Below are 20914 nucleotides of genomic sequence, written 5' to 3' on the forward strand. Positions count from 1 at the left end.
CCACAAAATGGTTGCACATGAGAATCTAAAATGCATATGCAAGATTCAGTAACACGTAAAACACAACCAGCAAGATTCAGTACTAAAAACAAGAAAGATTCTAAATCAACACAAGCATTGCGAGCCTTTCGCTTCATTGACATTGGAGAAAAGGTTTGTCATTGCAACTCCACTGTAATCCTTTCACCTTGAATGAGATACAGAAACTGAGAGAATACTTGTAGCAAAGTCATCTGTGACAGTTCAGTTATACTGATTTAGAGGTTACTGTCAACAAGTGGATCGAAACAAATACGTTGAAGCTGAATGGAGAAACAATATGATTCACTAACTCAGCAACAGGATGAGCAGCAAGAAAAACAACATAGCGGTGATTTTCGTGCTTTAACAGGTTCTGCTCTTGGTGCTTCGGTCATTTCAGGAGGTGGTTGAGGCACAGGTGGTTGCATCTGACCTTCCTCACGAGAAAGATCCACCAATTCACCATTAACAGATCCACTTCTGCTATCGGCTGTCAATCTGTAACAACAAAGTTTTCAACATGTGTATTTCAATTCATATGAGTAAGGAGAAAAGTCAAATTGCTGCATAAATACAATGTGCTCATGTACATTGGAAATGCAAAGGAACGGTAGCTCTTCACACTGCCCCCATCAGATAACTGAGATGCGCTATCAGAATTACTAGTGCGATGAACAGTTAGAGGTTTGTCCTTTTCAGCATGCTTCTCTGTGGTTGCCTTGAGAACATCTTCCATGGCTTCAGCATTTGCAGTGTCAGCATCGACTGTTTGTTGTAAACTAGGTCCTGCTTCAGCATCTTTTAATGGAGAAGTGCTGCTAATATGGGGAGAAAGCGGAGGATATCCATCCAATTGGGTATTGTACAAGCTGCTCAGATCTCCAGATTTACCCACTTGAATACTGAACAATGATTCGTTAGAGGCAACACTCCATTCCATCATAGCAGTGGATTTCGTCCTAGCAAATACTGAAGAGGGTATCCTCTTTGGATCAGGGACATTTGGTCCATATGGCATTTCAATTAGAGAATGATTCCCTTCAACAAAGCCAAAATTAACTGATCCAGGGGTACCCGAAGCATCATATGAGAATGATATTGCTGTTGATGATATACCTGGGGAAGTTGATCCAGAAATCATACCCTGAACCATCCCCAAATCCTTCAATTCTTGTTCACCAGAAACGCTCAAATTTGCATTTGATAGTACATTTTCAATCGGCAGTGGCAGTTGTGAATTGTTTCTTGGTATCTCATCAAGCACTGCAATTGGCTTTCTGGGCTGACTCGTATCTATCAGGAAGAAATCATCCTCAGATGATGTGCCTGAAGAAGATGGAGTTGAGCATGATGACGTTTGCTCTGGGGTTTTAGGCACAACTCCTAGCTTGGGAACATCAGGCTTGTGTAAAACAACAGTTGCATTTGTATCTACCTTTTCTTGGTGAAGACTTGCATTGCCATTTTCAGCACTAGTTTTTTCGTGTTCAGAAGCCATATACACCCAGTGTCTGCATGAAGTCGAGCATTACTGACTGAACTATTATAATATTTACTATATATTAACTAACACTGTGAGATACGACAATTAAATAATAAAGATTATTTGATAAATAACCTTACAGGATTTTTTAAAATTTTTAAGATTTTTTTTTGAAATTTAAATGGAGTCCGTTTGACACGTTTACGGGGATGAATCGATTAGGCTTATAGAAAGCCGGTTTGGAATATCCATTTAGTTGAGAGTTGATTGCATTAATTAACCTAAAGTTTTAAATATAAACCTAAGTTTTATATATTCATCTTCTCGTTATTTTTGCCCGATACCTTTCACTCCCAATCTCACCGCCGCCCTCCTCCCTCACAACCTCGTCACGCTGCCTCGCTGAACGCCAACGCCACTGTCGCCGGCCATCCGCGCAAGACCAGCCGGCGACATAGCAATCGTCGCCATCACAGGAGGCGTGTTGCCATCGCAGGAGGCGACACTGTGACCTCGGTGATGCTGCCTCATCTCTCGATCGCTACCTCTTTGTCATTGGTGTTGATGCGCTCCTCCGTTGCACGGATTATCATTGTCAGGCCATCCACGACCTAGCCGCCGAGCGTGAGACAGTCCCGGTGATGCTGCCCCATCTCCCGATCGCTGCCTCTTTGTTGTTGGTGTCGATCCGTTCCTCCGCTGCATGGATCATCGCTGTCGGACCTTCCCATGACCTAGCCGCCAACCGTGTGACAGTCAACTATCACACCAACGTTGCCCCTGTTAGAACCAGGGTGATTTTGATGTGGTCAACCAAGTTCAGTTAGGTCTTATTTATTTGATCCTTGTGTCTAAGCGCGCATAAGCTTAGGAATACAAGAAGTCGAGTGGAAAACGTAGCTAGTGAGAAGGGTGGCACGAGAAAGGAGCCGACGGGCTCGGTGTATCAGAGAGACGAAATATTGCGAAAGAGTACACCGGTGGACGAGAAGAACATGTGTGGCGTTCGGGGGACGAGAAACCGAGAAAGAAGCCTCCTCGAGGAGAAGGTCGAAAGATGAGTCTGGATGAGCCTAATTCCGGATAAACAAAATCACCCAGACGATCAGAGCAGCGAAAGAGCAAACGGAGCTGTTGAAGGTGCCTCCAACGCTGTTGGAGGCGCCGTCGTGCCTTTCTGGTGGAAGGCACCTTCGAGCCTTTATGGAAGGCGCCTTCAACAACTACTTGAAGGCACCTTTGTAAAATACCAAAAAATGACGAATAACCATAAGGAAATTTTCCGGAATTTTTAGAAATTTTCTGGGAATTTTTCGGACACCGTATAGACGAGTTTACGGGGATAAAAATTGGATCCTGGGAAAACCTGTTTAGGCTACCCATTTAAGCGAGGAAATGTTTATTTTCTAAATTCTTTTTTTTCCTTCTTTTTCTATTTTCTTTTCTTTGTTTTTCTTTCTTCCCCGCGAATCCACGCACCCGACGTCGTGCCCTAACCGCACGCGGCGATTTCTTCTCCCCTCTTCTCGTCTTCTCCCTCATCGAACCCGATTCCCCCTCGCCTCTCCTCCTTTTCCTTCGCGTCGCCGCCACCACTGCCGACGTCGCACGGAGTAGTGTCGACCCAGCGCCGCCGAACTCGCGTGCCCTAGCCGAATCCCTCACATTGCCAGCACCAATTCCTCCAGCGCCGATGGTCGAAGCACCTCTTGAAGTTCAGCCGGTGGCCGTCCCGAGTATCACGGAGTTTCTTCTCCTCTGATTGCCACCCGATCCTATCCCTTCGGCCAAGCTTCTGTTCCCCATCTTTTCCTCTCTTCTGGCAGAGTATCACCGGCCTGCCCATTCCAAGTTGATAGTGAATCGAAGTATATTACCCGGCGTTAGCCCGGTTTGACCTTTTCTAATGTGAGGGCACTGGATGAGGCTGGTTCTCCACAGAGCAATCCACCCATCCGCTTTCAATAGTGGAAGGAAAACTGGCCGGTAACCACAGGTCCACTACATCCTCAAAACCAGCTGGCTGCTTCTATCAAACAAGCTATTTACGTGAAGAACAGACTGGATGTTGGTGTTGAGATGATGAAGGAACAGTGAGCTCTTTCTTCACAGATCATAGGATCATAGGAGAGTGCTTTGCTGCCCTACTGCTAATTAGAGGTAAACACTAACTTTAGCAACTGATTTTGGTACATTGGCTGTTGGATTACTGATGTGGGCGAGTTGGGTTTAATTCGATCAATGAAGGTATTGGAATTAGTGTGTGAACATGTTGGTATGTAGTAGTTTGGTTATTTAGAAAAGGTGAAATAAGTTTGGAGATTTTATTTAGCTATATAGCTAAATACATTATGTTTGATATCACAAGACTTTGACGCGAGATGAGTATCTCGACGTCGGATTTGGACCGGATTGGACTTTTCGATTGGAAGCGGGTACTTTGACTTATCTTTTTAGATTTGTCATTTGATATGCATAGTAATATTTTTAACAAATAGTAATGATTATGTTTCTTATCTGTATCAGTTGGTCACTACCCGATAACTGTTACATGCTTGTTTTGTTTACTTGTTATGCACTTCATGTTAGTACCTACCTGATTATACATGCTTATAGGGGTAGTGACATAACCATGCTTCATTATGTTCAGGACCTAGGTTTTTATACCTTATCTGATATGTGTACCTAGACCTTTGATTTGATTTTTTGTCCTATGGTACACATTATGTAGAGATGGATAAGTTCAGGATATTCCCATGCTTAGTATCATGCACCATCTTGTATGATTGCATGTTGTGCGATTGGTAGCCCCATTATTGTTGAGCTCATCGCCAGTTTCATGGATCTGCACACACAACCACTTATGGGTTAGTGGTATATGTGTGTGGCGTGGCTTTTCCCGGGCCTCGTTGTATCCCGTTAACTCGTCCATACGAGCTCCACAGAATTCTCGAGGAGATTCCAAATATTTCGAGAAATTCACTTATCATTATAGGTCATTGTTCGATATCTTACACAGTCACTCATCAAGAGCAGTGACGGCAGAGTGCACGGTTGTCACAGCCCTACCCACTCGGTCTCACCATCGTGTGTGAGATAGTTGACTGGCAGTATGGGTGACCAGGACATGTCATTGGCATCATACGCATTGATGCATTTATTGCTTGTGTTTGCTGCACTTGTATGCTGCATATTGGATGGATGCATTTGTTTGTCATGCATACAGGATTCTATACCTCTCGGTTTTATTATCCATACACCAGGTCCTGGTTAGTACAGTCTTCTCCTGTTTATTTCAGTTGCATTTATCATTCTTATATCAGGAGATTGTACGTATGATTAGTGCCAGTTGTTATTTTCTTTATTTGCATATCAGTAGTTACCCGCTAAGGAGTTGACTCACCCCGTGGATATTTACTATTTTCAGGTTGAGGCTGTCCGGAGGAGTTCCAGTCGCTAGTCCCCTGCAGATCGCGAGGATGTGTTTTATCTTTTGTTTTCTTATTGTACTTTTTAGACTTGTTCTAGTTTGGACACTTGGATATCGTGTTATCTTTATTGTTGATGAGTATTTTATTGGATATGTTTTTGCTACTTGCCTGCCTGGATGGCAGAAGAGGTGAGATCGTTGTGATTTGTGTTTTATGGGTGTAGTGGAGTAGGATATCGGTTTTGAGCTTTATGGGTGTAGTTGATTAGGATTTTTGACTTGGTTTTTTTTATCGTTGCATTTGTTTAGTTTTACTATTAAACTGCGTGGTGATTGCTTATATTTATATATATTGTTCTGGCCGTGTTGGCCGAGGTATCTGGATGATGTAGTAAAGTTTCATATTGTCACCCGTACAGGGGAGATGCTGCCGAAATTTCTTCTAGCAGGGACTTTCCCGGGGCGTGACAATTTATTTGGTATCAGAGCTAAGTTTTCTGATGCTTGGTTTTTCGTATTTTGTTGTGGCGAGTCGAGTTTTGTGTGTTGGATTTTCGAAATAATCTGATACCAATTTATTTGGTATCAGAGTCAGGTTGGCGATACTTGTTTGTTTTTCGTGTTATGGATTTTTGAAATTTAATCTGATACCAATTTATTGGTATCAGAGCGGGTTACGATACCTACTTTTGGTGTTCTGGATTTTTAGGGTTAGCCCAAGTTTGCTAGTTAACTTGGGTATTTATTTTCGAATTTGTACGGGTTTCCGTCGATTTTCTCGTTTCGGAAATTCCAAGGTTATAAAATGGGGACTGGATAGCGACGGAACATCTCCAAACGGCAAATAGGTATAAAGGTAATTTTATAATTGTTATACATGTAGTAATATCTGTGTTATAACTTAACAGATATGAGGAGATCTACACGAGTAGCTGCGAGACGTGGTGCTGGACGACCACGTAAGAGGACCTTGGAATCTTTGGCACAGACTCGCCAGAGATCCCTACTAGGGTTGAGCCTGTTGGTCAGGGACAGACTCAGGATACTGCGGGTGCGTCAGGCTCTCAGATCCCGATGGCTCCTTTAGAGATACCTACCTCGGCTGCACCCACTACACCCACCCCTACCATATTTACGGTACCACCAGGGGTACCACCGGCATACCCAGCACCTGCTCCGGTCGAGCCTACCGTGTACCCGGCACCAGCGGCACCCGTGCCCCAATTGCCTACAGTGTACCTAGCGCCCGCACCAGCGGTACCGGTTGCTCCATTTCCGGTACCACTACCTACCGTACCTCCAGCTGCGACCACCCATATCGACCTTGCAGTACCACCAGCGGTATATGCTCCAGCTTATGCAGCAGCACCGGAAGTACCTCCCCCGGTCTATCTAGCGGTACTACCTGTAGCACCAGCTCCAGTGGTTCCGCCAGTTCCTACAGCCGTCCCTACACACCTCACGGATATTATCGCGGCACGAGCCCGGATCTCAGCATTGGCAAAGTCGATGAAGAGTCGATTCACACTCTTCCGAGGAGAGCTTGATCCGAGCGTGGCCCAATCCTGGATAGAGACCATGGAGTGGACTTTCTTCTACATGGCTTACTCCGAGTGGGAGAAAGCAGAGTTGGTTGCTTTCCATCTACGGGATGAAGCTGACACCTAGTGGGTTACGCAGCGTTCCATCATAGGCGAGCAGAACATCACTTGGGCCAGAGTCAGAGAGGCTTTTGAGAGCCGTTACTTTCCACGGGCCTATCAGACGACTCGCCGTCAGGATTTTTTGAGTCTACGGCAGAACAACCGCTCGGTGACAGAGTACAATGCCAAGTTTAATTGGTTGGCCAGATTTTGTCCAGAACTGGTTGCTGAGGACAGTTCCCGTATGCAGCAGTTTATTCAGGGACTGGATGTCCATCTGCAAGTAAAGCTTGCCAACTTTGGGAATTTGTCATACCTGGAGACGTTGGACAGAGCTCTTATAATTGAATCAGCGCAGGAGAGAGCATATCCGGACAAGAAAAGGAAACAGACAGATCGGACATCAAGACAGATCCAGCCGACACAGGCTACACAGCAGCAGAGTAGTCGCAGTCGGCCAGGTCAGGGTACTTCTGGGGCATCTGGTCGGCCTCAGAAGTCAGGAGCAGTCTTCCTCAGGACGTTTCCGATCTCCTCAGCAGAATCAGAAACAACCCGCCAGCGACATTCACTGTTTACAATGTGGGTCCAAAGACCACATCACCTCAGCATGCTCTCTGGGACAGTCAGTTTGTTATTATTGCAAACTGCCTGGGCACCAGAGCAGAGATTGCCCGCTGAAAGCTCAGCATATTGCCTCAGGAGTTACTGTTCAGGGAGGAAAGCACAGTCAGTCAGGGACTCGGCGAGGAGGGCAGAGAGCCTAATCTTCGCGTCGTCAGCAAATGTCTACCCCCCCCCTGCAGCTGCTGCATATGGCATGTATGGACAGGAACACCCCAGTGTCCTCATAGTACCACAGAGCTCTATTCTGGGATCACAGTATCTGACTCAGGGGCAGTATCAACCACAACCACTAGTTCAGTACTAGTCATCGCCCCAGCCGCCGGTCCAGTATCAGTCTCAGCCTACCTATCAGTCTCTGGCTCAGTACCCGGCACCGTCACAGTGGCAGGCTCAGACTCAGGCGCAGCAGCCTTTGGTAGCACTACCACCTCCTCCACCGCCAGAGACTGGACGTATTCATGCGGTGACCAGAGAGGATGAACAACGGGCCGACGAATCTGTTTTCCGCGGTACGATTTCTATTTATGCCTTATCTGCTGATATGCTGATATATACCGGTAGCTCGCATTCTTTTATATCCTGTACCTTTATGCGGGAGATTGGTAGATTACCCACTTTCAGACTGCAGCGATTGACCGTCTCTCTACCGTCTGGTGATATTTTGGACGTCACCCAGGAGGTCAGAGGTTGCCCGTTAGACTTTGGCAATATGATACAGTAGATCTTTTAGTACTGGAAATGGTCGACTTTGATATTATTCTTGGCATGGACTGTTTGTCAGCATATCATGTCACTGTTGATTGCCAAACGAGGGTGGTCACATTCCGCCCAACCCTCGTGAGATTTCACTGGCATCAGAGACGATGGCATATCGATCATTTCGGCGATTCAAGCTCAGAAACTAATGTCACATGGCTGTCAGAGTTTTTTGTTATCTTTGATTCATACTGAAGATGACAGTAGTTCTCAACTCTCCGACATTCCAGTAGTCCGAGAGTATCCGGATGTATTTCCAGAGGAGCTATCAGGTTTGCCTCCCAGAAGACAAGTGGAGTTTGCTATTGAGTTGATTCCGGGAACCGCGCCAACATCAAAAGCTCCTTATCATATGGCACCAAAAGAGTTGAACGAATTGAAGGTTCAACTCCAGGAGCTTTTAGACAGGGGATTTATACGCCCTAGTGCTTCTCCATGGGGTTCTCCGATATTATTTGTCAAGAAAAAGGATGGTACTCTGAGGTTGTGTATTGACTACATACAGCTGAATACAGCGACCGTCAGAAATAAGTACCCCTTACCACGGATCGAGGATTTGTTTGATCAGCTTAGATATGACAATTTCACCCGAACCCGATGGAGGATCCGACATTCGACCCGAATGGAGGAGGGTATGGAGGGACTATCAATACCCGATACCCGACCCGAATACCCGATTAAATAATATATATACATATTAAAGAAAATTTTCTTTTTCTAAAATCAACTTACTATTTTTTGTGGATATTAGTAGGAGACTATATAGATATTTAATCTATTTTTTAATTATATATATATATATATATATATATATATATATATATTTTAATAGGATGTTAATTTTAATATGTTTTTGTTGAATGATAATAGTTCGATAGAAAGAAGAAAAATTATACGTATAAAAGATATCCGATCCTTTAATGGGTATGAGTATACCCATTAGACATCCTATACCCGATGGGTATGGGTACGGAGGATATAGAATCCGACCCAAACCCGACTCATTATCATCCCTAGACCAGCTCAGAGGTACATCAGTGTATTCTAAGATTGATCTGCGATCCGGATATCATCAGCTGAGAGTCAGAGAATCTGATATTCAGAAGACTACATTCCGTACTAGATACGGCCATTATGAGTTTTTGGTAATGTCATTTGGGCTTACCAATGCTCCAGCAGTGTTTATTACCAATGCTCCAGCGTCTTCTTGGAGTATCTTGATCAGTTTGTTATCGTTTTCATAGATGACATATTGATCTATTCGTGTTCCGAGGAGGAGCATGCACAGCATCTTCACACAGTCCTGAAGACTCTTCAACATCAGTTGTATGCGAAGTTCAGCAAGTCTGCATTCTGGCTATCTTCAGTCGATTTTCTGGAACACGTGATCTCGAGCAGAGGTATTTCAGTAGACCCTCAGAAGTTCGAAGCTGTCACCAGTTGGGAGCAGCCGAAATCAGTTCAGGAGATTCGTAATTTTCTGCGACTAGCAGGATATTACAAACAGTTCGTCGAGGGTTTCTCCCGGATTGCTATGTCGCTGACACGCCTGACCAGGAAAGGCGTGAAGTTTACTTGGACCGAAGACTGCGAGATCAGCTTCCAGAAGCTGAAGCAGAGATTAGTGTCGGCTCCGATTTTGGTTTTACCCTCCGGATAGGACAGATTCGTGCTCTACACCGACACGTCTCTTCAGGGTTTGGACGCTGTTCTGATGTAGCACGGCAGTTTATGCGCTTAGAGTCAAGGGTACGGTATACAATGCTGGTGCTTTGTTAGATTTGGCGGCATCGTCTCAGATGAGATTATTATTTGGATCATAAGAGTCTCAAATGTTTCACCGGATGACCTCTCCGGTTGGACGAATTGTATGGTATTGACCGGAGGCCGTCAACGATTGGACGAATTGTATGACATTGACCGGAGATAGCCCATCGACGATCTTCAATCACATGACTCGATCTAAATTATAACTTAGATAAAAGATGAAAACAGAAACATTCTAACTAATTTGGACAGGATTTCAAACATAATCTGACGTGTAAATTGTGAAAATATCTGATATCCCTTTTTCTCCCTTTCTCCCTCCTCTTCTTCTGTCCTTTGTTTTTCTATTTATCCCCCTCTTCCAAGTAAACAAGGCCCGAAGTAAAGACCTGGCCGCACTTGGGCCATCTAATTCGCAACACGCCGGCCAGACCACCGCGCATCGACAAGATCCGTATTGGTAACCTGACCTAGTGGAGCACGAAGATTCCGAAGACTGATATTCGCATGTGTGAAGGTGAAGAGAGACCGTCCGGATTACTTCATGATTCCTATTCTCGAGTGGAAATGGTAACACATTACCACGGACTTTCATGTGGGTTCGCTTAGACACGCCGAGGCTACGACGCAATTGGGTAATCGTCGATCAATTAACCAAATCGCAAGATTTCATGGCGATCCCAAGACCGATTCCCTGGATCGATCGCGATCTGATCGCGAAGATCATCGATTACATGGTGTCCCTTCGACTATTATTTCTGATAGAGACCCACGGTTCACATCTCAATTCAGAGTTCGCCCAACAACAATTTTCGCTCGCCATCCGGACGGCACCGCTCAAGGCCGTTGTATGGTAAGCCTTGTCGGACACCCATCCTCTGGGATGAGGTTGGGGAGACCCAGCTGTTGGGACCTCATAGAGATCAGCATGAGGCAGAGTTGGTCTGTACTATCAGATGGAGGATGTCAGAGGCGCAGGACCGCCAGAAGAGTTATGCTGATCGGAGACGCAGACTCCTGGAGTTCTCTACGGGCGACCATGTATTTCTGCGAGTTTCACCCAAGAAAGGGGTGAAAAGATTTGGTCTCAGAGGTAAGCTAGCTCCACGGTACATTGGCTCTTTCCAGATCCTGGAGAGGATTGGAGCAGTAGCTTATCGTCTGGCACTACCACCGTCCCTGGCACGTCCACGACGTATTCCACGTATCTATGCTGAGGAGATACATACCCGACCCGATACATGTGCTGACAGATATCTCAGTTCCCGTTCAGCCTGACGTCATCTACGAGGAGGTTCCGGTACGGATCCTGGACCGAAAAGAGCGTCAGTTGCGGAACAAGACTATCCGACTGGTTAAAGTCGAATGGCGGCATCATTCAGACGAGGAGGCTACCTGGGAGCTCGAGGATACGATCCGAGCTCGATACCCCCACTTTTTCACTTGAGGTATATGGTTCAATTTACCGTACAACATTTATATTCTTTACCTGTTGTTAGTATTTGCTGATGGTAGATAATAAAATTTGGGGACTAAATTTTTATTAGTGGGGGTGAATGTAAAATACCGAAAAATGGCGAATAACCATAAGGGAATTTTCCAGAATTTTTAAAAAATTTCTGGGAATTTTTTGGAGACCTTATGGACGAGTTTATGGGGATAAAAATTGGGCCCCGGGAAAACCTGTTTATGCTACCCATTTAAACGAGGAAATATTTATTTTCTTAATTCTTTTTTTTTCTTCTTTTACTATTTTCTTTTCTTTGTTTTTCTTTCTTCCCCGCGAACCCATGCGCCCGACGTCGTGCCCTAACTGCACGCAGCGGTTTCTTCTCCCCTCTTCTCGTCTTCTCCCTCGCCGAACCCGATTCCCCCTCGCCTCTCCTCCTTTTCCTTCGCGCCGCCACCACCACAGCCAACGCCGCACAGAGTAGTGCCGACCCAGCGCCGCCGAACTCGTGTGCCCTAGCCAAATCCCTCCCACATTTGGCACTGATTCCTCCAACGCCGATGGTCGAAACACCCCTTGAAGTTCAGCCGGTGGTCGTCCCGAGCATCACGGAGTTTCTTCTCCTCTGATTGCCACCCGATCCTATCCCTTCGGCCAAGCATCTGTTCCCCATCTTTTCCTCTCTTCCGGCAAAGTATCGTCGGCTTGCCCGTTCCATGTTGATAGTGAATCGGAGTATATTACCAGGCGTTAGTCCGGTTTGACCTTTTCTAATGTGAGGACACTGGATAAGGCTGGTTCTCCACATAGCAATCCACCCATCCGCTTTCAATAGTGGAAGGAAAACTGGCCGGTTTACACAGGTTCACTATATCCTCAAAACCGGCTGGTTGCTTCTATCAAACAAGCTATTTACGTGAAGAACAGACTGGATGTTGGTGTTGAGATGATGAAGGAACAGTGAGCTCTTTCTACACAGATCATAGGGGAGTGCTTTGCTGCCCTGTTGCTAATTAGAGGTAAACACTAACTTTAGCAACTGATTTTGGTACATTGGCGGTTGGATTACTGATGTGGGCGAGTTGGGTTTAATTCGATCAATGAAGGTATTGGAATTAGTGTATGAACATGTTGGTATGTAGTAGTTTGGTTATTTAGAAAAGGTGAAGTTTGGAGATTTTATTTAGCTATATAGCTAAATACATTATGTTTGATATCACAGGACTTTGACGCGAGATGAGTATCTCGACGTTGGATTTGGATCGGATTGGACTTTTCAATTAGAGGCGAGTACTTTGACTTATCTTTTTAGATTTGTCATTTGATATACATAGTAATGTTTTTAACAAATAGTAATGATTATGTTTCTTATCTGCATCGGTGGGTCACTACCCGATACATGTTACATGCTTGTTTTATTTACTTGTTATGCACTTCATGTTAGTATCTACCTGATTATACAAGCTTATAGGGGTAGTGACATAACCATGCTTCATTATGTTCAGGACCTAGGTTTTTAAACCTTATCTGATCTGTGTACCTACACCTTTGATTTGATTCTTTGTCCTATGGTACACATTATGTAGAGATGGATAAGTTCAGGATATTCCCATACTTAGTATCATGCACCATCTTGCATGATTGCATGTTGTACGATTGGTAGCTCCATTATTGTTGAGCTCATCGCCAGTTTCATGGATCTGCACACACAACCACTCATGGGTTAGTGGTATATCAGGCAGGGTGTGTGGCAGTTTGCTCTGTCAGTGCTCCGCTGGTCCACTCATGGGTAGCGTGACGCAGCGTGGTAGCACATCAGGGATCCCTCCTCTGGATTGTCTCAGGGAGATGAGAGCATTGCGCTCCCCCACTTATGATTTGGGGTAGGAGGATAGGTGTACTCCGACAGCATCCCGTCCACTCGGTCACTCATCAGGAGCAGTGACGGCAAAATGCACGGTTATCACAGCCCTACCCACTCGGTCTCACCATCGTGTGTGAAATGGTTGACTGACAGTAAGGGTGACCAGGACATGTCAATAGCATCATACGCATTGATGCATTTATTGTTTGTGTTTGCTGTACTTGTATGTTGCATATTGGATGGATGCATTTGTTTGTCATGCATACAGGATTCCTATACCTCTCGGTTTTATTATCCATACGTCAGGTCCTGGTTAGTACAGTCTTCTCCTGTTTATTTCAGTTGCATTTATCATTTTTATATCAGGAGACTGTACGCATGATTAGTGTTAGTTGTTATTTTCTTTATTATGCGTATCAGTAGTTACCCGCTGAGAGTTGACTCACCCCAGGGATATTTACTATTTTTAGATTGAGGCTGTCCGGAGGAGTTCCAGTTGCTAGTCCCCTGCAGATTGCGAGAATGTGTTTTATCTTTTGTTTTCTTATTGTACTTTTTAGACTTGTTTTAGTTTTGACACTTAGATATCATGTTATCTTTATTGTCGATGAGTGTTTTATTGGATATGTTTTTGCCACTTGCCTGCCTGGATGGCAGAAGAGGTGAGATCGTTGTGATTTGTGTTTTATGGGTGTAGTGGAGTAGAATATCGGTTTTGAGCTTTATGGATGTAGTTGATTAGGATTTTTAACTTAGTTTTCCTTATCGTTGCATTTGTTTAGTTTTACTATTAAACTGTGTGGTGATTGCTTATATTTATATATATTGTTCCGGTCGTGTTGGTCGAGGTATCTGGATGATGTAGTAAAGTTTCATATCACCCGTGAAGGCGACTTAGACAGGGCAAAAGTGACCATTGGCGAAAATATGGCAAAAGCGACCGTTGGCGAAGATAAAATATTATCTTCACTTGCCTTGCTGGAGGCGCCTTCCACCTTGTTGGAGCCGCCTTCCAGCTTCGGATAATATTTTCTAGGGGTTATAAAAAGTCTCCTGGACCTAAGAAATAGACAACAACTTCTGTATTCGTTTCCTAGCAACTTTCTGAGCGTTTAAAGTATATAAAAGGTTTCTCCGCCTTCAACGAAGGAGATCTGCTAGTACTTTTCAATGCTTTAGATTAACAACCACCTAGGTTGTAACCAAATAAAACTCTAGCCTTTTACCTATTTTTTATTTTATTAGTTGCTTATTTATTGTTATTATAATTGTGCTATCGTGCTGCTAATCTACGTTGAAAAATGAGAAGGGTTTTTCTATTTTATCTTATACAGGCAATTCCCTCCCACCCCTCTTGCCGGCCCCCGCTGCGCCAACAATTGGTATCAAAACGCCTCAGAAGGGCTAACCGCCGACTGAAGCACCAAGACGATGGCCGGGGCATCTTCCCGCCTAAGTTCAAGGGGGAATTCGTGATATGGAAAAGAAAAATAGAGTTATTTTTTAAAATCGATTTTAATTTATTATTAATATTAAAATATGGATTTGTAGCACCGAAAGATAAAGAAGAGTATCAATGGACCAAGAAGGAGCAAGCAGATTTTGTGGCAAATGGACGAGCTGAATTCCATCTACTGAGCGTGCTACTTCCGCAAGAAGTCAACAGAATCGGCGCCTACGAATCAACAAAGGAACTTTGGAAGAAGTTCCTGGAACTACATGAAGGTATGTCTGAAGCCAAACTCACGAGACGGAATTTGCTACGGAACCAAATCAGTAACCTTCGGATGGAAGAAGGCGAATCAGTTGCTCATCTACACGGAAGAATCAAAGAGTTAATCATCGGATTAACAAACCTCGAAGAAACGGTAAGTAATCAGGACGCGCATAGATATGCTTTAAATGCATTCCCGAGGACACCGGAATAGACAGCTATAGTAGACTCCTATTATATCTCTAAAGACCTCGAGGTAAGTACATTAGAAAGCCTCTTTTCCACTTTCGAATTACACGAGTCTCGAACTAGACCCAGACTCCAAAGCATCCATCGACACAGATGAAGCAGTAGTATTGGTAAGAAAATTTAATAGATTTATTTAATCTAACAAATTCAAGTTGCAAACGAAAAAGGACTTCGGAAGCAAAAGAAAGATTTGATGCTACAATTGCTAAGAAGAATGGCACATCAAGGACGACTACCCTAAATTGAAGAAAGACAAGGGCAAAAGACGAACAAGAGCAAAACTCAAGAATTTAAAGGCAACATGGGATGAATCTTCATCCTCCGAATCCGTGATTGAGACCTACACCAGACCCTACTGGCCGACCACCAAGGAAAAGATGAAAGCAGCTCAGAAATGAGCATCGATGGAGGAGGATCATCATAAGAAAGTTGCGATGAAGAGGAAATATCAGAATACAAGGTAAGTAAGGTACGTGCCTTAACTGCTAAAAAGTAATTTCAATTTATTAAAGTACTTTCCAAGGATTTAGTAAAACTAGAAAGAGAAAATGCTGAATTAAAAATAATCTTATCAAAAATCTGCCCTTTAGAAATGTATGATAAGTTAAAAGAAGAAAATAAAAATTGAAGGACTAAATTGAAAACTCTAGAAATTCTGCATGTCTTAATCAAACTGTCTAGAAAACTGATAGAAATCTAAATTGGTATTTTAGATACCATAAGGGTCAAATTAAAAAGTTATCACAAAATATGTTCCTAAAAGATACTTAATCAATCCAGTGGAAAGAAACCTATATTGGGTTCCCAAATCCTGCTTAGAATAAATTAATTTTTTTTTAAAGTTACAATTTACAGAAAGAAAATTAAATGTTTAATTTCTTTAAAAGGCTTTGTCTAGAAGTGATTATTGTTCCAATATCCAAGAAGTCCTAGTGCCTTGTCACAGCCTGGAAGTCAATTATTGAAATAAATATTTAATAGACTAACTGTTAAATAGTTAACTGTTATATATTTTTCCAAATCATAAAAAATATTTGTTAAAAAGGTAGTTTTTAAATTAAATTTTTTTAATTTATTTTATGCTTAAGTTAACTCCTTTGTGCAAAATTTTATAACTATTATATAATGAATTTTCCATGGATTATTTGTCGAAAACTTCATTTCTAAATCTGAAACATCTTGAAACTTATTTTTGAAAAATTTTAAATTATGTTGACCCTTAAGAAAAATTTTCCTTAACCCTTAGAAAATTTAATTCTTTATCCAACTTTGTTTTTCTCACTTTATTTTTGATGTGATCAAAGGGAGAGAAATTAGTACAAGTTCAGGGGGAGTTTGGATATTTGCATAAGTAAGTTTCTTTTACTAAATTCTTTAATTCATTATATTGCAATTGTTATTTGCAATTTACTTATGTTATTGCATTTTTTTAACCTTAACTTGAACTTAGTTGATACATATCAAAAAAGGGGAGATTGTTATAACCCCAGGGTGGTTTTGATGTAGTCAACCAAGTTCAGTTAGGTCCTGTTGTATTTGATTCTTGTGTCTAAGTGCGTAGGAGGTAAGGAACATAAGAAGTCGAGCGGAAAATGCAGCTAGCGAGAAGGGTGGCACGGGAAAGTAGCCGACAGGTTCGGTGCATCCGAGGAATGAAATACTGCGAAAAAGTACACTGGTGGACGAGAAGAACGTGCATAGCGTTCAAGGGACGAGAAGCCGAGGAGGAAGCCTGCCCGAGGAGAAGGCCGAAAGATGGGTCCGGGTGAGCCCAATTCCGGATGAACAAAATCATTCAGACGATCAGAGCAGCGAAAGAGCAAACGGAACTGCTAAAGCTGCTGAAGGCGCCTCCAACGCTGCTGAAGACGCTGTCGCGCCTTTCTGATGGAAGGCGCCTTCGAGCCTTTATGGAAGACGCCTTCAACTACTTCAAGGCGCCTTAGACAGGGCAAAAGTGACCGTTGGCGAAAATAATGGCAAAAGCGACCGTTGGCGAAGATAAAACATTATCTTCGCCTGCCTCGCTGGAGGCGTCTTGCTGCCTTCCACCTTCGGATAAGATTTTCCAAGGGCTATAAAAAGATCCCTAGAGCTAAGAAATAGACAACAACTTCTGTATTCGTTTCCTAACAACTTTCTGAGCGTTTAAAGTGTGTAAAAAGCTTCTCCGCCTTCAACGAAGGAGATCTGCTAGTGCTTTTCAACGCCTTGGATTAACAACCACCTAGGTTGTAACCAAGTAAACCTCTGGCCTTTTACCTATTCTTTATTTTATTAGTTGTTTATTTATTGTTATTATACGTTGAAAGAACGAGAAGGGTTTTCCTATTTTATCTTATACAATCAATTCACCCCCTCTTGTCGGCCCCCGCTGCGCTAACAGCCCCGCCTATGCCCTATTCCAATCAGTGCCGCTCCGATCCATCAGATGGCGCCGATCCTCTATCTTGACGACCACTGTAGTCCACGCGGGTTGAGGTCGTGTGCTTCTTCTGTTGCTTGATCTCTCGACCTCTCATCCCCTTGCCGGCTGAAAAGATACATTTCGGTGATCCCCAGTGTCACCGCTTCACCATAGTTGTTCTGTTCATTGTAGCTCTGGTTGTGAGCCACCAACAACCACATCTGAATTGGGTGAGTGTTAGGGATGAGTTATGGTTTTACCAGTTCTCCTCTTGACTTTAGTTTGAGAGCTAAATTGTGAGATTACTTTGGCTTGTCATTACAGCTTCGGCCAGTGCTATTCGCCGACGATGCACAACTCTAAGCATCTCTTCCGGCCGTGGGCCACCTTCAATATGAGCCACCAACAGCTACTATCGCATTTGGTGAGTAATAGGGATGAGTTTTGGCTAAAATTAATCTAATCAATAGAATGGATTTATTAGGGCCAACGATATAGCTAACTCAAAATTGGTTATTAAATTGGGTTAATCGTAGTTAACCAATAATTAGGGTTAGCCAATGATTGTTTCGATTAGGTTATTCCTAATTGGATTTGAGGATTTAAGTTAGCTAATTGATATATGATGAAATTAACTAAATTGTACATGTGATTTTAAGACTTTGATTCAGGACGAGCATTTCGACGTAGGATTTATTTGACACGAGCTACATATTAAAGGCAGGTACTTGCTTTCATAGTTCATTGACCTTAGTGCATGATTCTATTATTTGTATGCATTGCGTAGTATTTTACCTTGATATCCACCCTATGTTACTTCCTGAGTTGGACCTTTCATTGTTTGATCTTATATTTTAGTCTATTTTGAGATTCATGCAGTCTTATTGTTGTCCACGGTATTTGTGGCCATTTATGCTCGGACTATCATGCTAGCAATGTTATACCGTGGCATTGATGTAGAATATTGAACTAAGATACCCGCTTGATATTTATTCATGCCTAAGTATTAGTAGGACCACACCGTAGTATAGGATATCGAGTATCTTACCTAATCCTTGTTCGTTATTTCAGTTCAGATCTATACGTTAGTAAGGTCATACTGTAGTATAGGATATCAAGTATTCTACGAGGCCTTACTTGTTATTTAGGCTAATGCCTAAATGCTAGTGAGGTTAGACCCTTCTATCAATACATTGTTATACTCGATGTCGATCATTGTCTCCCCTTCGTGATTGAGAGAGTCATTAGCAACCATTGTTATACTTGGTATATGTTAGTGTGACCATACCAGCAGAATTCACTTTTAAATGTGATTGTTAGTACTTATCATTTCTAATTTGTATACTTATATATCCTGTTTGCCTACGAGATCATCCGTGGTAGAGTGTTCTCCCGCAAACAGTGGTTGTTTATTTATCCTGTCTGCCCACGGGACCATTCATGGTAGAGTGTTCTCTTGCAAACAGTGAATGTTTACATACCTGACTGCCCACGGGTCCATCCATGGTAAAGCATTCTCCTGCAGTCAATGGCTGGGAAGTTAGATAGCTACCTCATCCTATCTGCCCACGGGACCATCCGTGGTAGAGCGTTCTCCTACGGACAGTGACTAGTTATATATCTTGACTGACCACGAGATCCATTCATGGTAGCAATTTAAGCTAGACAGAACTTGTTATATGCTTCTTGTATGCTAGTTATGCATATGTTCAAACAAGTTTAGAGGTACAATATGTATTGGTGTTAAGCAGGTTAGTGGAGTATTATTATTATTGTTATGCTTTTAGTTAACAAACGATTACAATGATACTTTTACTTTTGTAGTAAGTATTTTTCTGAGACCGCCCCCTTTGATCCCCTTATTATCATGCACTATCTTCTTGTACCTGCGGAGTATATTATACTCACTACCTCTTGCTTTCTCTTTTGTTTTTAGGTTAGCAGGTAGATGACATATCATGTCGCTCAAAGGTCTTGGCTGTCAATCCCACGTCGCATTGAGAGTTTTTATTTCAGCTATTACTCTTACTCGTATTTTGGCTTTCCGACTAGTTCATGTATTATATAACTTGTGTGTGGATTTCTGGACTTGTGATGTCATTTTTGTCTGTTATGTATTTGTTGAGGTAAGTCGTACCGGTACGCAGTCTAATTTCTTATTTTACGCGGTTGTGTTTGTTTTCAGCCATGTGAGTCGTAGATATTATCTTGTATTGCCTTGTGGTCATGTATCCAGGTTCTATATGTTGTCATAAGGGAAGAGATGTTGCCGAGCATGGACTCCCTCGGGACATGACAAGTACAATTAGAATACTCCAATTAAAGGGCAGCCCGGTGCACGAAGCTCCCGCTATGAGGGGTCCCGGGAAAGGATCCATTGTACGCAGTCTTATCCTACTTTTTGCAAGAGGTTGTTTTCAGGATTCGAACCCGTGACTTTTTGGTCACAAAATAACAACTTTACCGTTGCGCCAAGGCTCCCCTTCAATTAGAATACTCCAATTGCAAAGATTATAAAACTAGAGAATATACGAACATGACAAGTATGTACATGGAATATAAGATCAGCCTATAAATCTCAAGCAAATTCTTATGATTCCATCAGTCACTCAGAAAAAAAATGAAAACCAACTACCATAGTTAAATGCCTTGCATAAAGTTGAGATCACTGAGTTCCATGTTTTTCTTCGGTCTTATATGAGGGAATGATCCCTTGATACAACGGATTCTGTTTAGGAGCCTAACCACTTAGGAAAATGAGCCGATGGCTGAGTTGCATAATTTTGCAGAAGTGAAGGAGTTATTATCATTTAATAACACAATATCATCTTTTCTCAGCTATATTACTTTCTTGTTACCATAAAATCTTCAAACAATAGGGCTCATGCTTATTTTTAACCCAATTTGGAACATGCAATAGACCTTGGAAGCTCAGGGAAAATGAGAAGAATTCTGTGATCAAGCCAAAGTTTTGACTTTCGGGTTAACTTAGACAAACATGTAGCTAGTTTGTAATCTCAGAAGCAATGCAACTGTACTATTAAGTTGAATCACACAACAAAGAAGGGGGAAAACTCAGTAAAATAACCATGAGATTTACCTCAAACGGAGCAAAATCAATGCCAAAGGATGCAACTATCCACTTCCTCCTCGTTCTAACTCGAAATAAGCAGCAACAGGGGGTGCAAATGGAGGACCGGAAGATGTTTCATCCGCTTCATCTTCTTCCTCCATTTCCATCCTGTCCGAAACAGAAAACAGCATGATTGCCTATAATTGGAAATACAAGAAGATAACAACAGTCTTATCGAAACAAAAACCCAAAAAAAAAGGAAGGAAAATAAAACGAACTTTTACCCTATTTGAGCGGCGCTAGGTCAGCAGCCACACGGGATGCGAAACGGCTCGTCTTGGTTGTAGCACCTCATTGTTTCGCCGGCCAGAAGGCTGCGCCACCCCTCCTGATCCGATATCGCCATGTAACCCTCACAACGAGGAGGTGA

General features: G+C 42.8%; 1 protein-coding gene across 2 annotated transcripts; it reads right to left on the minus strand.

Annotated features, from left to right (window-relative positions):
* Nucleotides 1-24: 24 nt before the first annotated feature.
* LOC121993167 lies at nt 25-20914 on the minus strand. Of its 2 annotated transcripts, none has more exons than XM_042547853.1 (4): nt 20769-20914; nt 20512-20652; nt 612-1532; nt 25-519 (listed from the first exon to the last, which is right to left on the minus strand). In XM_042547853.1, the coding sequence occupies exons 3-4, from the start codon at nt 1517-1519 to the stop codon at nt 333-335; spliced, it is 1095 nt and encodes a 364-aa protein (XP_042403787.1). In that variant the 5' UTR covers nt 1520-1532; nt 20512-20652; nt 20769-20914; the 3' UTR covers nt 25-332. The 2 variants fall into 2 exon arrangements, with proteins under 2 accessions (XP_042403787.1, XP_042403788.1); XM_042547854.1 differs by having other exon boundaries at nt 20512-20681.

The sequence above is a fragment of the Zingiber officinale genome, chromosome 6B, assembly GCF_018446385.1.
Source record: "Zingiber officinale cultivar Zhangliang chromosome 6B, Zo_v1.1, whole genome shotgun sequence".
NCBI classification, from domain to species: Eukaryota; Viridiplantae; Streptophyta; class Magnoliopsida; order Zingiberales; family Zingiberaceae; genus Zingiber; species Zingiber officinale.